This window comes from Suillus discolor, assembly GCF_016758755.1.
Source record: "Suillus discolor strain FC423 chromosome Unknown F5147scaffold_30, whole genome shotgun sequence".
Lineage (NCBI taxonomy): Eukaryota > Fungi > Basidiomycota > Agaricomycetes > Boletales > Suillaceae > Suillus > Suillus discolor.
In genome coordinates this window covers 292,637-307,474 of record NW_024541277.1, presented here as the reverse complement: position 1 = coordinate 307,474, position 14,838 = coordinate 292,637, and the positions used below count along the sequence as shown (strand labels likewise).

Below are 14,838 nucleotides of genomic sequence, written 5' to 3'. Positions count from 1 at the left end.
GTAAGTACTAGGTAGGCCGAGGAATGTTCAAGGTTGGATAAATTGATGATCAATTGGAAGGGAAGCTGAAATTCGATGTTGAAGACAGATTACGTAGGAAGGGCCGGAATGGAGCGGAAGTAACCGTCGGCCACGTGGGATGTGAGGCGACATATCGCACTCTAATTTAACGGTGTGAACTGTCAAAGTGACGAAATGTATCACCTCTTCACTTCAAAAGCGACTTCCCATTTTCTATTTCTTGTTACCTCTTTCGTTCTCAAGAAGCATTTCAACCATCTTCAATCACTTTAATCTGCAAATCGTTCAGTCTACCCGTCTTACCTGGCAACCAACAAAAATGCCTTCTCCGCTGGCGGTGTCTCCTTCAAATACCACCACTACTTCACTCATCTCCCCCTCCCATCCTCTTTCCTTCGAGAACATGTTGCGTCAATTTCGCAAGTCGTCCTATCCTCTCGAGTCCCGTTGTATTCCTCCATCGGCTAATTCTCAGCCGTCTTCACCCCCTGCTTGCCTGGGCGCTCCGTTTATCCCTGTATTGTCAAATGACCTCGACATCCCTATTCCTCCGTATCACCGCTCCTATAACGACTCTCAATTGAATTTGTCTCCAACATCCTCACGAAGCAGTGACGGTCCATCCTGCGAGTTTCCTGTCACTCGCTCATTATTCGAGCACTTCAGAAATACTCGATCGCGTGTCCTCCTCGTAAGTCTCTTCGTTCTCCGCGCGTTCCGATGTCTAATGAACCGTTTGAAGCTCCAGAAAGATCACCGCTGGCCATTGCCGTCATTCGTGTCCTTCTTCATAGAGGTAAGCACAACACCGATAGAACGTCGAAATACGTGTTGAATAATCGTCTGAACAGGGACGAGATCGCCGTGGTTTTGTCAAACCGCCTGTCTCCATGTGGGCAGCAAACGAGTACATTGAGCCAAACGACATTTGGGCGATATTTCAGTCACACGAAGACGTAAGTGGCTTCGAATTCTTTATATGGCATTATTCCCTCAATCGGGCGATCGGAGGCGCATCATTTCCTTTTTTCGCTCATTGCCAACGTGTCCTCCACGTGAGAGCGGGTGCAAAGGATACCGTTGCATTGCTACCAATCAGGCACCCGCAAAATAAGCCATATATGCCACTTTGCTGGCTTATTTTTTTGTTCATCCACTTTCACTATTTATCCGACGTAAGTTAAATATGCTCAACTTGTCATTTCTTAGGCCTGTACAACGCTCTCCCTCTCTCACCCCTCCGTTACCATCTCCCCTGCTCTTCAGACCGATTTGGAGCCTTTTGATAGGCTGTGCAGAGTTGATTCCCTCTTCAAGGTATGATCATCAATCAGTATCTTGGCAGCGGCTCATCCCGAAGCCAGAATTCTTCTGCGATTTCATATCCTGCTGGTCTCCGCATGTCCTTGTCAACGCCTGACCTCCACAAGCGCGCGCAATTTGGAACGCCTGCATTCGCCCAGACGATCGGCGCACCGAACGATGACTTTGTCATCTCTAGCAATCCGCCCAACCCGCGAACCACATTCAGATTGGGTGACTGGATGTGAGCACTGTTCCCAATTTGCAAACACCGCTTTTGTTGGTGATCGTGTCGTGGAGTTGCCCAGGCTTTTTAGGGGCAACTTTATTTCAAATCGATTGAGTCGGTGCTGACTGGTTCTCCGACAGATGCAATTCACCCAACTGCGCGGCGCACAACTTTGGGTGAGTTTCGTTCTTTGACACGGTCACCGCATTTCTGTGTATTTTTTTTTACTTCCATTGAGTTGGAGAATCCCGACGGCGAAGCCAGGGGAACACGTCACGAACTGCTTCGATCGTCATACGCGTCATCATTACCTACTTTGAACCGCTCTTATTTCGATATCCCTTCTGCCTTCCTATCTCTCATGCAAGGATGGTGCTGACTGACTCCTTTCCTTGTATGATTCTACACAGACGTAACCTAGCTTGCAGAGGTTGTGGATGTCCACGTTCTGAGAACCAACCCTCAACGATGCAGCGACAAGGGTCTTGTGGGCCACCCCCATCACGTCTCCCAGTATCACCCCGCTTCGTCAATTCATCCGGACACACGCCCATGCCGCAAAGCAGTCTTTCTCCATCGGTTCCCTCTCCTCTTTACCCTAGCGTTGCTCAGCACGTACGTCCGCCTGTCCAGCCCAGCATGATGAGTGCAAAGCCTCCCTCGCCTGCCCACCCTCTCCTCACTCCATCCGGTCGTTCTTTTGCGGTGGGAGGAAAGGTACAAAACGTCTCATCGGACCCGTTGTCGCCGTGTGTCATGTATTGGCCGGATAACGAATCATTCCCAGAACAGGGTCAGATTCGACCAAGCAGTTTGATGATCGTTCCAGTAAGCATTACGTTTGGTGTCTTTCCTTCCCAGGCTGACAAGTATTGCCCCCTAGCAGCCCCCGATCCTGAACACTGGTAATCGTGGGCCTATTGAACATCAGCCTGGTGATTGGATCTGTCAGAAGTGCAATTATCTCAATTGGAGACGCCGTAAAGTTTGCCAGACTTGCTTCCCCTGTAGGTGCACATCAACTTCGATATTAAATTTTTACCAACTTTTCGCAGATGCTGAAGGAAACGGCGATTCTATCTCCGCTGCTGTGCAAGCGGAGCGCATCAACTTACTTACGTCGCTCCTTGCGCAGAACCAGCTTCCGCTTGCGAGTGGCCCCCCGTCCCTTCCATCTCAGGTTCCCCGGTCTCATTCCATGACACCCCCGCAGCGCCGTCGTATGTTCATGGACAACGTTCCTCAGAATCAAGTACCCTACCGATCCCGATCGCATTCCAATTTTGACGTGGGCACTCAATATTCAGACCCCCAGTTCATCTATGAAACGTCTGCTCCCCGTCGTACCTCGCCGTCTTCGTTCCCAAGCCTTGGTGATCTCGAAGACCATCTTCCCTCCAATATCCCCGCTCCTTTGCTTCCTTCTTTCCTGCAGGATATCGTGCAATCCCCCACTCTGTCGCCGAGTTCTACCTCATCCACTGACCTCTCTCCAGAGGATTATGACGATAGTTTCTCTTCGGGACGCTCATCATTTGGGAAGGATCGCATTGTCATGAATGACTCTTCTTCGAACCTGCCTGTTAGCAATATCTGGAAGCTAAACGACGAGGAAACGAAGGGTATCGCAGGCGTTGCATTACCTCACATTGGTTTGATAGGGAGTAGGAAAAGTAGCCATGAGGCGTTGCGTCGCCGACCTAATTCGCCTTGATTGTAAGCTCTCCTGGATTCAATTTGATGATTGTGCTCACCGTTGCCTTTAGTCACCGTGTATATACATTAATCATAGGGAAGGATACCGACAAGCAAGGCCATGTGCGGACACTACAGGTCTCCATGGATGGACATGCGGACAGCGTCCTGGGTGTTGTATGGAGAATACGGTTAGAGTGATTTTTCTGGTATTTTTATTTGTTCTTTCCCTAGTGCTGGCTCATATGATGGACTGCTTGCTTTGACGCAAGACGTCCTCGCGCATTTTTCTGCTTCATCTTTGCACTTTCAAGTTGGATCTCGCAATCGCACCAGCATATTCTGCATATTGTTTATCTTGGTCATTTATTTTATCTTGGAGTTCTTACGCCTCCCTTATGTACTACTGCATAGTCTAATTGTGTTCGTAAAAGTTTGCAATAGTACTAGTATCGACGTGTTCACCAGTTATAGGAGTTGTATTTGTGTGTGTTAGCATCAGAAGGTATTGCACAACAACGGACACCAAACACAAATAACGCGCTTGCCTATTTGCTTTTGCTATCTATGCTGTACACCGCATATTATGTCTGGTATTGTAATACAAGCCCAACAATACCAACCTTCCGCCGCCACCACTTTCCTCACATCCCCAGCAGCAGATGCATCCGAAGAATCTGAAGAATCTGACCTCCTTCGTTCCATACGTGCTGCCATCCGAAGTTCCGGTACTAACACTGTAAACACAACTTTTAGCCCTCTCTTCGCAGGTGGATCAGAATCCTGGACAGACCAAGAACTTTCCTGGAACGACTATTGCGTAGTCCTAAGCCAAGGAGGCGTCATCAAGAGAAAATGGGACCTCAGCCAAGAAAACCAAATGATCCAACACGCCTGCATCGGAAAACTCCTGCAGCCGACAGGATCCTCTCACCGGCATGCACACGGTTGCGCGCACTACACGCGATCGGACGAACCGCCCGGAACGACAAACATCTTCGGGCCATTCGCATCGCTCCGAGATGAAACGAAAACGGTCGAGGATGCAGAGGAGGAGATATCGGGCGTGTTTATTTTCCTGCGGAGCATCGGCAAGGTTTTTTTGCGCAATGGGATGGATTATACGTTTTCGCTTCCGTTTCTTGTTCATAAAGCGTGGCCGCTTCGTCCTCATGGGGTTCTTATCCAGCGGATCCTTCATCCGTCCGAAGTGGACGAGGCTCGTGCGACCGGAGATGATTTGTTACCCACCATATTCACCATCACGAGCGCTTTTTCGGAGCCTGAAGCTGTAGGAATCACGAGTGGGATTTTGGGAGGGTTTGGTGACGAGCCTGTTGCGTTAGTAGATGAGGAAGAGAATTGTTCCAAGCCGCTTGTTGCCGTTTCTGCTAGCGACGAGGTTGTCTGGGTTTCTCCTGGTGTTCCTAATTCGACTGGCGAGTTTTTGGTTACCTTTGATGCAGACAAAGGGGGTCTGTCTATATGGAGATATGCCTACTTGAAGCCCAGAGATGCTCCTGTGCCTCTTACCCGGACCAGACGTCATAGCACTTCGCGAAAGAGTGTGTCTGCTCCTGGGAATAGGCGACAATCGAGCGTTAGCGATCTTTTGGAACTTGATCGGCGTGTACCTCAGGACTTGGAGTTTGATGGCGATTTTCCTCCGCCGTTTCCCCCTATATCAGGACTTGCGTCTTCAACGGCAAGTAGTATCACTGCTCAGCCACCGATACCGGGAAGAAAACGGGACTCTATCACTCGCCTAGATCTCAGTTTGACGATGGACAGGATGGCGCTTGGAGGACAGAAAGACGCGGAAGAGTTGATCACTCCTGTTGAACATGGAAGGATGAAGGCGTCTTACTGGGCCCAGCAGTTGACCACTCATCATTTGGGAGGGAGACAGTAGGAGGTTATTGATACATCACCTAAACACGAACTCATGTTGTTGTAGATTGTCGACGCGTGATATCTCTGTTGCGTTATTTGATCAACGCTTTGATGGCAAGGTTCATCAATCGCTTCTTGCAGTCTGCCTGCCTGAGGCTCAGGTGATCGTCTTTATGATTGCCATTGAGGAAGGCAAGAAATCGTTTGTGGTCGAGAGGCTCGGCAATCTGGAAGCCGTTGCGATCGTGTCGATACGTGCGACGCGTGGTGACATTTGGGACCTTCTTGCGGTGAAGAAGGATGGTTCGTTATCGTTGTATACTCATGGATTGCAAGAGCTTCGTATACGACTGAGGCTCGCGCAACCCTGGAACGGCGACAGCAACGATTCATTTGAGGTCGTCTCACTTGATCATGTTGTAGCATTGAAGCATGTTTGCGTCTCAGTCGGTATATATGGAGATGAGTGATGGAAAGGTCTATTATGCGCGACTGGACATGACCCCACGCGATCCACTGGTGACCCAGGCCATACAGGTTCTGGCACTTGTGCTACCAAAGGCTCAAGCTTTTGACCTGCAACGAAACTTTCTCGAGTCATGGTCACAGCGTTATTTCCGGACATCGCCTGGGCTCGAGTTTCAGGAATTCACGCTCGCGCTTTTTGCGCTTCTTGAGCTCAAGCTCGTATATCCTTTCAAAAACGACGAGCCCACAAGTTCTTCTGTATGGGAACGATTCTCAGCCTTGTCCACTTCTAATCGTTCTTTCAACGACGATCCGGCTCTCAAACGCTTGAAGCTTCCTATACCTCCGACCACGCAACATTACTTCCTTTTCACTCTGAACGTCAACCCTCTCCTCGCGCCTGTGCTCTATGCGTTGCACATGTTGGCGGAGGACCTCCGCTTGGTGGTTTTTCGATATGAATCCCTCATGTTACTCATTCCTCTGATATGTCAAATTGCACACATCGTTCGACCAGAATGGGCGGATTACTGGAAGCGCCTCTGTCCTAATATCATGCCAGGATGGCCTGCCCCGACCACGACGCGTCAGTTCATAAGTTTCTTTTTCCGAAATGTTCTCTCAATCTTCTTGTGTTAGGTGTGGACATGCTCGACGACCGCATACCAGTCTGGCCACCAGATATGTCGGCGATTCTTTATGGAAGCATAAGTAATCCTGACTGGCAATTTCCTGCGTATGGAACCTCCCGACTGGCCAGATCTTTTTCTATTGATCCATCGTTTGCTTTTGGAGATACCGAACCGCTCGTGTCTTTGCAGCGTCTCACAGCAGCCTATATGTGCCTTGCTGACAAGACGGTGTTATCTACACAAAAGCGGGCAGAACAGACTGTCGAGAATCTCGTCGACATGCTTGGGACAGCGGACAAGGGCTCTGCGTTTCTTAATAGTCTTCCGTTTGGTATCGCAGCGCCTCTGAGAGAAGCGGTTAGAACGTGCCAGCTGTCGCCTCCTTCTCACTGGCGCAAGGAGCATTATGAACTCATTGGCCGGCGTGATTTGGCTTTCAGCGTTGCTGGAATGCAGCCAGAGCTTTCTCAGAAGGGTATTGCTCAGTCTCCCGAGACTTATATGGTAGGGACATACGATTCAGGGTGTATTGCAGCGACTGATCTGAGTCTAGAATACCCACCGACGGATGACGATCGGTAGTTTGGCTGAACAGGCCAAGTCTGCGAGCATCGGAGAGATCGATGCGGTTTCTGGAGTAGAGCTCGATCTCAAGGGATTCACTAAGATCCGGTTTGGCCAAGATCGTAGATTGGAAGAGGTGGCTCGTATGCTTTGTTCGTCAGCGATTCCACCAGTTCGGCTTGTTGAGCGTCCGGAATTGAAGTGAGCAGGATGATTGATAGTCCAAGTCGAGGCTTTGCTAACAACTCTTGAATAGCGAACATGATCAGGCGAAGGAGCAACAGCATCAAGTAGTTCGTATCGCAGAGCGAACGCTGGCACTACCCTATGGTCGTGCTATGTTCACCTTTGGTTCTGTGTTGACGGTCACGAAAGAGGCCTATGTCACTCCCAAGATGGAGTATGCGGTTAAGATACAACCATCAAATGTCACTTCTGCACCCGAGCTTGGAAAGATACCTGTCGATTGCCTCAACTGGGGCGAGTTCCATAATGGCGTCGCAGCAGGACTACGCATCTCTCCGGAAGCTCGTGGTGTAGAGAGTTCGTGGATCGCCTTCAACAAGCCTTCTGAGCTCACCCCAGAACATGCCGGTTTCTTGTTTGGCCTTGGACTTACGGGGCACCTCAAGGAAATGCTCACATGGCATACCTTTGCCTATCTAACCCCAAAGCATGACTTGACCTCCATTGGCGTCTTGCTTGGTTTATCAGCCGCGAACGCTGGGACAGCCAATCGCCATGTGACAAAGTTACTTGCCGTTCATACCCCAGCCTTGCTTCCTACGCAAAACGTTGACCTGAACGTATCCCTCATGACCCAAGCCGCCGGTTTGGCGGGAGTCGGAATTCTGTACCTCGGTACCAAAAACAGGCGCATGGCAGAAGTGTGTCTTCACCAGATCAGCCGAAAAGACCTCGTGCAACCGGACCTCAGCAATGAACACCGGGAAGCTTATACTTATTGTGCTGCCTTGGCCTTTGGCATGATAATGCTGGGTCAAGGCTCCTCCGTTCCTGCAGATCTCTCATCGCTCGACCGCCTCCGCGTCCTTGTGCATGGTGAAGGAAAGTCAGTTGTGAATTCCCAAGCACGGTCCACATTCGATGTCAATATCACCTCTCCAGCAGCTTCTATCGCACTTGGGCTGATGTATCTCAAGACAGAGCGACGAGACGTCGCTGACATCCTGGTGATTCCTAGCACGGTCTTGGAACTGAACCGCATACAACCTAGCTTTTTGCTCATGCGGACTATTGCAAGATCCTTGATCATGTGGAACGACATCGCCTCGACGCCGCAGTGGTTACTTGCTCAGGTTCCCGAATCTATCGTGAAGGCCATGCATGGTCACGTACGAGGAAAACTGGCTGACGATGCTATCGAGCTTGCCTATTACAACATCATTGCGGGTTGTTGTTTTGTTATTGGCTTGAAGTATGCAGGGACAGCACGTCATGAGGCATATATCATGCTCTCGAATTATTTTGATACGTTTAGTAGATTTGTGGCAGCTAGTGGTAAATTTTCCTCGTGGAACTCACAAGACGTCATACTAAATGTCTGATGCTTTCCAGGTCCTACCTTTGATCACAAGATCAAACGCTCTGCCGTTCGTGAAGGCTTGAACCTCATTTCCATTGCTCTTTGTATGGTCATGGCGGGTACAGGGGAAATCACATGCTTGCGACGTCTGAGATATGCATACGGCATGTATCACCAAGCGTTTCGATATGGTGTCCATGTTGCAACTCACCTTTCGCTTGGCTTGTTATTCCTCGGGGCCGGTCGGTATACCCTCGGGACTTCGAATGCCGCGATTGCTTGTATGGTCGTTGCCTTTTTCCCCCGTTTCCATCATGTATCATCGGACAACAAGAGCTATCTCCAGGCTCTTCGCCACTTCTGGGTTCTTGCAGTCGAGCCTAGATGTCTTATGGCACGAGATGTTAATACCAGAGAAGCAGTCTATCTCCCAGTCAAAATCACTACGAAAGAAGGGGCTGAAAAGGGTGCAACGCAGTTGATATCGCCCACGTTGATACCGGATTTCAACAAGATATTGTCCATTAGAATCGATACGCCCCGCTATTGGCCTTTCTTTGTGGATCTCGAACACGTACCACAGCATAGGAGAAGCCTGTTAAAGCACCAGACGTTGTACGTGAAGCGACGCACGGCTTTCTTGAGCTATACGGAGGACCCTAGGGGAAGTAGAAGTCTGTTCGTTCGATCTGGTTCATCGGCTGGAGATGCTGCAACTTTAGACTTCCCGCAGTTGACCGACACGAAGGTACACCCCGCAAGCGACCTTACTCATTTCATCTCATCCTTCTCCAACGACATCCTATTTCTTGCTTTCGCAGATCATTTCTCACGCGAGGACGGTAAGACAGTCGATGAAAGAGTCTTCCACAATTACTGTCACGCTGTCCTGCTTGATAGCATTCTTCAGGATAAGATGGAAACACTGCAGTCCCATCTCATGCTTTATCAGTATCGCACTCAATCATCGTCGAACAGCTACTTCCATCTCCGACTGCAAGACCTTCGTTTTGCCGTCGACTTTTACAGCAAAGTCTACGATCGGCGATTTAGTGGGAAATCAGAGAATAATATTCGGCCCTCTCTTATTCGCGAAAACACAGTTTCCGGCGCATTACAGGCGTTGGATGAGCGCCTTACAGAAGTCCAAAGCTCCACAGCCCTTAATACGGTCCTTGGGAGATATGCTCGTGGGGAACTTATAGTGGAGTCGGAAGATGCCCCTGAGGTATCGCGTTGGTTGGCTTGGTATCTGCTGCGCCATGGTGTTCCGTCCGCATCGCTGCTAGTGATCCTCAAGCAACTTGCACAGGATGCTCATGCACAATGTGCTGCTCCTGGGAACGTCGATCTGCGGGCGCTGGATGAGGGCATAAAAGAAGTTCTAAGAGGAACGGGGACTAAGATGAATACGGTGTTTGGATCGGGGTGGTCGGGTCCGTCTTTGGAGAGGGTTATTGATGCATGGCAGAGACATTCGTAAGGCATGCCACGACTGATTCCGTGGGTGACTTGTTGATGCAACGTTGACGACGAAGAAGATACAGCAGACGCTGAGATGATCATACAGTACTAATACATTAATCCCAATTAGATAAGAATTGGATGAGACTCGTCAGCGGTGCCGGTAAGAGTCGTCACGGTGTGTTCTCTTGTATTCGGCGTCCGGCGGCGTCGACAATTTCGCGTAAGGGTGGTTCTTCTAGATTGAATCTTGAAGATCTCCGTTACGGAGAACTAAATTGCCGGATCATTATACCGCCGACCGCATTATGATATCAGGAGGACCAGCTCCCTGGCCTAGGCTGCATACTGGAAATACACCACCCGTGTATATATATTCGTTTCACCAGAATCACAGGAAGGTCGAAACACGATCTTGATTTCATTTGAACCCTCCTGTGAGTATCCCCTCGTGGAACAATCTCTGGTGATCAGAGCACGCGGAGGGAGCGCTTATAGGGAGCTTGTAAGAAAGGATCGGGGTTGAAAATGCTCGGGTGAACAGGCTCATATCTAGTGATAAGGAGATACCTCGAGCAAATTGTGAAACCACTTGCAGGGACGTCGGCCGACGTCGTCATGCGTTTTGCGCTCGGAATGTCTCACTTGATGATCAAACTATGATACGTTCGATGCGGAATCCCAACGATCTTCTAGTTTGGATGCCGGTAAGATGGATGCTGTTGCAGGCAGTTCGTCCTACTTATCCTCGCATCTCCGTAAGTACGCAGTAAAAACTTAACTTAGTAGACGCACGAATGCAGAACGGTCCAATTATAAAAGCCGTGATTCATCTTATACTCGTACACGTGCGTACGTGTTCCATGGCTCGATCCAGCACATGCACGTTTTTTAATTCAGAATGTTTGGTGGATAAACTATCGTTGTCCTTTGTGCGAAAGATATGTATTATCCATGAATCAGCCAGAAATATTTTCATAATTATCGTAACATGATGTTTTAGGTAACAAAAGATAAAGCATAAGAATAGTTTAACCGTGCAAGGCCTCGATGCTATTGAATACAGCGAGTGAGGAATCCTTCGTCTAAAGATCTAATACTATGGACGATGGGAAGTAGTGTGACAGGCTAAAATACAACGCACGCGTGTGGAACACGTACATGAAACAGAGCATCCGCAGAGGTACAAGATAGATCTAAATTCATGGCGATGGAGGGGTTTCACGTTGGAAGCCAGCTGGCCGTTGGAAACCTTGCTCCACGAGGTAATTGCGGCGTGCCTTGACAGCTTCGTTGAGCCTGTCCAACATGCCCACAGTACACTCCCAATCCACACATGCGTCGGTGATCGAGACACCATGCTTCAAGCCAGAGGGACCCTCAGCAGGAACATCTTGGCGTCCCGAGTTGATATGCGACTCAATCATGACACCGGTGATGTTCTTATCACCAGCAGCGAGTTGCGAGCAGATAACATCGACCACTTTAGGTTGATTGTTGTGGTTCTTCTGAGAATTCCCGTCTGAAGGAGTTAAATAAGTTCGATGCTGACAACTGATTACAGATTGATTAATATACTTACGGCTACAGTCAATCATAATGCTGGCATGGTTCGTCGGCCGCGCCTTCTCGATTGATTTAGAAGCAGCGCGAACATGCTCGGATGCGTAATTGGGACCCTTGGTGCCACCACGGAGGATGACGTGAACATCCTGGTTTCCTCGTGTCTTGACGATAGCGGCAAGACCTTGTTCCGTCACACCCATGAAAGCGTGTGGGTTAGAGGCGGACCGCATGGCGTCAATAGCAACTGTGACACTGTGCCAAGATGATCATCAGCGTGGTTCCTTAATGAAAGCACGTCAAATGGTATCATACCTTCCATCAGTACCGTTCTTGAACCCTATAGGGAAAGAAACACCGGAAGCGAGCTCGCGGTGGAGCTGAGATTCCGTTGTTCGGGCACCAATTGCTCCCCAAGAGATAACTGTGTGAAGCAGGGTCAGAAAAAGCATGCGGGAATGATAAGACATGACGTACGGTCAGCAATATATTGAGGCGAGATGGTATCGAGCAGCTCGGAACCGACAGGGACACCAATATCGGTAAGGTCACAGAGGAGCTGTCTAGCCACTCGAAGACCCTTGTTAATCTTGTAAGAACCATCGATGTCCTGCAGAAAGAGACGAGAAAAAAATGAGCAAACAATAGACGTAAAAAGAGAAAATAGGCTAACCGGGTCGTTGATGAGGCCTTTCCATCCAACAGTAGTTCTCGGTTTCTATAATAAGATAAGGTGAGTCATTGCCAGGAACTGATTATGCGGCCAGCGAACCTCACTAGAAGGACAAACATAACGTTAGTATAGTACGATCCATAAAGAACAGGCACAACTCACAAGTACGCGCGCATCACGATGAGAAGATTATCCCATGATGACAATTTGGATTTGAGTAGGTTGGCATACTCAATAGCCTGGTCTGCGCAGTGAATGGAGCAGGGACCAACGATGACGAGGACACGGTCATCCTGACCGGCTACAATGCGAGCAGCATTGTAGCGGGCAGCTGCAATTGTGAGCTGTGAGGCCGCTGTGGGCTGAACTTCATGCCTAAGCAAGGCAGGCTGAACCAATGGGTCATACTATTGGAGTGATGAATGTCAAATTGCAAGGATTGGAGGAATCAGACACGTACACCAATGACACGTCTATCCTGGATGTATTGTTGTAGTTTTTGGTCATCATCGACATCGGGAATGGGAGTAACGTTGTAAGGCATTGTAGAGAGAAGTGGAATGAAATGCAGTTACAGTTTTACAAGGAAAAGGAGAGAGGTTGTGTTGAACTTAGCGAAAATCCAGTGGGTTTTTATAGCATGTGTGAGGCCGAGTAATTTTCCGATTTATTCAAAGAAACACAGCAAATGTTGACAAGTCATTCGAAAATTGGCAATTTCGTAAAGTGACGTTCAAATTTGGTAAGTACAAATCCACAAATCCCGATATGGAAGGGGCGTTATTCATGAAACGGCTCGTTGTTTCCACTTGGTTTCCACGCTATGTTCGATAATGTCCTCTTCAATCAGTCTAACGCTAAATCCAGTCCCCGGTTTCTGCGTAAAATCTAGCGCGCTCCAACAAGCCGTCGTCCCCAGAACCGCCACTAGTCTTTCTTCTAGTGCGCCCTCCGACACTCCAGGAGCACCACTCGCTATCCCGAAAGGACTTAAAGTTTTTGTTAACATAGCTTGGGACACGAACGTGCCCCCACCTTCACCTGGTAGTGAAGACAAAATTCAAAAAGTAATTCGTGGCCAAGACCACAATGAATCAAATTCCGATGGATGGTTCATCCCCGTCCTAGTGTCAGATCTTCGCGATGACAAAGACAAAGGTCGGTGCTGTTATCCACCCGTCTCCGCGTGCTTCGCTTAAGCACCATTCTTGGCTGTAATTTCAATTCTTCTCATGTGATTGGCATGCATTGGATCGTCGTCTTCAGCCGGGAAACCGGCCCTTGTCGTCGACTGTGTCTTCAACCCATCCATCAAGTCTCGCACCTTGAAAGAAGCGGACTTCAAGGCGTTCATTATAGGCACGTCATTTGATGCTTCGTGTCTATCCGATGCATTATCTGACCATGACTTGACGTAGAACTTGCGCTACAGCGTGTTGAATCACACACCTCACTTGAGCTTTCCCGGCAGGTTGGCACGCCCAACATCGCCTCGAAAGGCAAACCTGTGTCGCGCCAAGCACTTGTGCCTAGAATCCTCTTTCCGCCCGGTCACCCTCACCACAAATCCGACGCTAAGACTACTCTCATTCAGGAACTTGCGTCTCCAACAGCTATAGCCCCGGCCTCAAAAGTTGAGAGGATACTCAAAAGCGCTACTCCCACATGGACATGGACTCCGACGAAGGACCACCGTAAAATCCGCTTCATCATCAATGTGCCCAATCTGGTAAGTCCCATCCCCGGCATACCATCGAGGCTGTCGGGCTGTTTCCACGGAGACATGGTGTCGCCAATACTTTAGTTCCCGTGTTGATCCTTAGCAATCGTTGCGTTATGTAGACTCGCGCGCACATCTCAGACTCAACGCTCGACGTGGAACCAAGAAGAGTGATGCTACACGTTCCTTCGTTGTACGACTTAGATATCGACCTTGATGTGGCACCAGACACCGAGCCTACTACGGCCACGTACGGTCGTCTTGGTGAAGGAGCCACCGAGCTCAAAAGGTTTAGAGATCTCGATGTGGACGGTGCCAAGGCGGAGTGGAGGGTAGCCGAAAAGGTTATAGTTCTTCTGGCTTAACAGGGCTTAGCAGCGCAGGCGCCATATCGCCGAGTCAGGGTAACCTTTGATGAAATGAAAAGCTTTAAATATCTAAGTGACAATACAACCTTGTTACGCTTGTACACGCAGCAGAGATATTGGAACGTAATCGGTGGGTTGTTTAAAATTTCATTCGTTCATTAACTAACGCTTTGCTTCTGATTCGAACCCTGTCATCAGCGATAACTTATCCTCAGGCTGCTCGGGTCGCGACTGCACACGAGCAACACTTCGGGTCCTGACATAACGATTAACGAGGTCGCGAATTGTGCCCTAGATATGACAACTCATGATTACAGGCCCTCTCATTGTGTACATACCCACGTTCGCCGCTGCTGTCCAAGCTTACGGTCTATCGGGTCTGTGTTATCTCTGATAGTACCAGTCATCTTCTAGCATATCATGCACGCTGCTTCCTCGAAGGCAAACACTAATCCTCACCATTGTTTTGTACAAGTGCTGTGGCGCTTTGATCATCACGCTATTCCTCGACCTATGTTTATATATGACATCTAGGGACCGTTTGATGCTGACCAATTGCTCTCTTCATCTCCTAAGTCTCCGGAGGCTCGCAAAAGCCCGTACTCCCTGCATGGTCCAGGCACGCTCTTACCGGCCGCGTCAGCAGCGAAGAGAAGATAATTTATCTCGGAAATCGGCGCTCGCGAGTTCATTGTACAGG

The 14,838-nt window shown here is 49.2% G+C and overlaps 4 protein-coding genes across 4 annotated transcripts; 3 read left to right on the top strand and 1 right to left on the bottom strand.

Annotated features, from left to right (window-relative positions):
* Positions 1-1,093: 1,093 nt before the first annotated feature.
* F5147DRAFT_696746 (uncharacterized protein) lies at positions 1,094-3,737 on the top strand. The gene is made up of 7 exons (XM_041437468.1): positions 1,094-1,338; positions 1,386-1,567; positions 1,693-1,728; positions 1,963-2,380; positions 2,439-2,559; positions 2,608-3,268; positions 3,319-3,737. Exons 2-6 carry the CDS (start codon positions 1,422-1,424, stop codon positions 3,264-3,266), a joined length of 1,380 nt encoding a protein of 459 aa, XP_041292432.1. The 5' UTR covers positions 1,094-1,338; positions 1,386-1,421; the 3' UTR covers positions 3,267-3,268; positions 3,319-3,737.
* A 60-nt stretch (positions 3,738-3,797) lies between these two features.
* F5147DRAFT_802200 (uncharacterized protein) lies at positions 3,798-9,833 on the top strand (the record flags this gene model as incomplete). The annotated part of the gene is made up of 7 exons (XM_041443293.1): positions 3,798-5,155; positions 5,205-5,538; positions 5,588-6,194; positions 6,248-6,744; positions 6,794-7,005; positions 7,061-8,325; positions 8,383-9,833. Exons 1-7 carry the CDS (start codon positions 3,834-3,836, stop codon positions 9,831-9,833), a joined length of 5,688 nt encoding a protein of 1,895 aa, XP_041292431.1. The 5' UTR covers positions 3,798-3,833.
* Positions 9,834-10,746: 913 nt separating this feature from the next.
* F5147DRAFT_696740 (3-deoxy-7-phosphoheptulonate synthase) lies at positions 10,747-12,739 on the bottom strand. The gene is made up of 7 exons (XM_041437467.1): positions 12,511-12,739; positions 12,213-12,457; positions 12,051-12,087; positions 11,855-11,987; positions 11,693-11,801; positions 11,397-11,632; positions 10,747-11,336 (listed from the first exon to the last, which is right to left on the bottom strand). The coding sequence occupies exons 1-7, from the start codon at positions 12,592-12,594 to the stop codon at positions 11,017-11,019; spliced, it is 1,164 nt and encodes a 387-aa protein (XP_041292430.1). The 5' UTR covers positions 12,595-12,739; the 3' UTR covers positions 10,747-11,016.
* A 104-nt stretch (positions 12,740-12,843) lies between these two features.
* F5147DRAFT_200947 (pre-RNA processing PIH1/Nop17-domain-containing protein) lies at positions 12,844-14,432 on the top strand. Its single transcript, XM_041428556.1, has 5 exons — positions 12,844-13,208; positions 13,317-13,409; positions 13,469-13,779; positions 13,893-14,268; positions 14,337-14,432. The coding sequence occupies exons 1-4, from the start codon at positions 12,884-12,886 to the stop codon at positions 14,133-14,135; spliced, it is 972 nt and encodes a 323-aa protein (XP_041292429.1). The 5' UTR covers positions 12,844-12,883; the 3' UTR covers positions 14,136-14,268; positions 14,337-14,432.
* The last annotated feature ends 406 nt before the right edge of the window (positions 14,433-14,838 follow it).

Excerpts from the sequence above, each read along its gene's own strand:
- F5147DRAFT_696746 (XM_041437468.1), top strand. The coding sequence starts at position 1,422 with ATGTCCTTGTCAACGCCTGACCTCCACAAGCGCGCGCAATTTGGAACG. Across the intron at positions 1,568-1,692 it reads TTCAGATTGGGTGACTGGAT|ATGCAATTCACCCAACTGCG; the intron begins GTGAGCACTGTT and ends GTTCTCCGACAG. Across the intron at positions 2,560-2,607 it reads TTGCCAGACTTGCTTCCCCT|ATGCTGAAGGAAACGGCGAT; the intron begins GTAGGTGCACAT and ends AACTTTTCGCAG.
- F5147DRAFT_696740 (XM_041437467.1), bottom strand. The coding sequence starts at position 12,594 with ATGCCTTACAACGTTACTCCCATTCCCGATGTCGATGATGACCAAAAA. Across the intron at positions 11,988-12,050 it reads AAGGCCTCATCAACGACCCG|GACATCGATGGTTCTTACAA; the intron begins GTTAGCCTATTT and ends CTCTTTCTGCAG. Across the intron at positions 11,802-11,854 it reads GCCTCAATATATTGCTGACC|TTATCTCTTGGGGAGCAATT; the intron begins GTACGTCATGTC and ends TGCTTCACACAG.
- F5147DRAFT_200947 (XM_041428556.1), top strand. The coding sequence starts at position 12,884 with ATGTCCTCTTCAATCAGTCTAACGCTAAATCCAGTCCCCGGTTTCTGC. Across the intron at positions 13,209-13,316 it reads TCGCGATGACAAAGACAAAG|CCGGGAAACCGGCCCTTGTC; the intron begins GTCGGTGCTGTT and ends CGTCGTCTTCAG. Across the intron at positions 13,780-13,892 it reads TCATCAATGTGCCCAATCTG|ACTCGCGCGCACATCTCAGA; the intron begins GTAAGTCCCATC and ends TGCGTTATGTAG.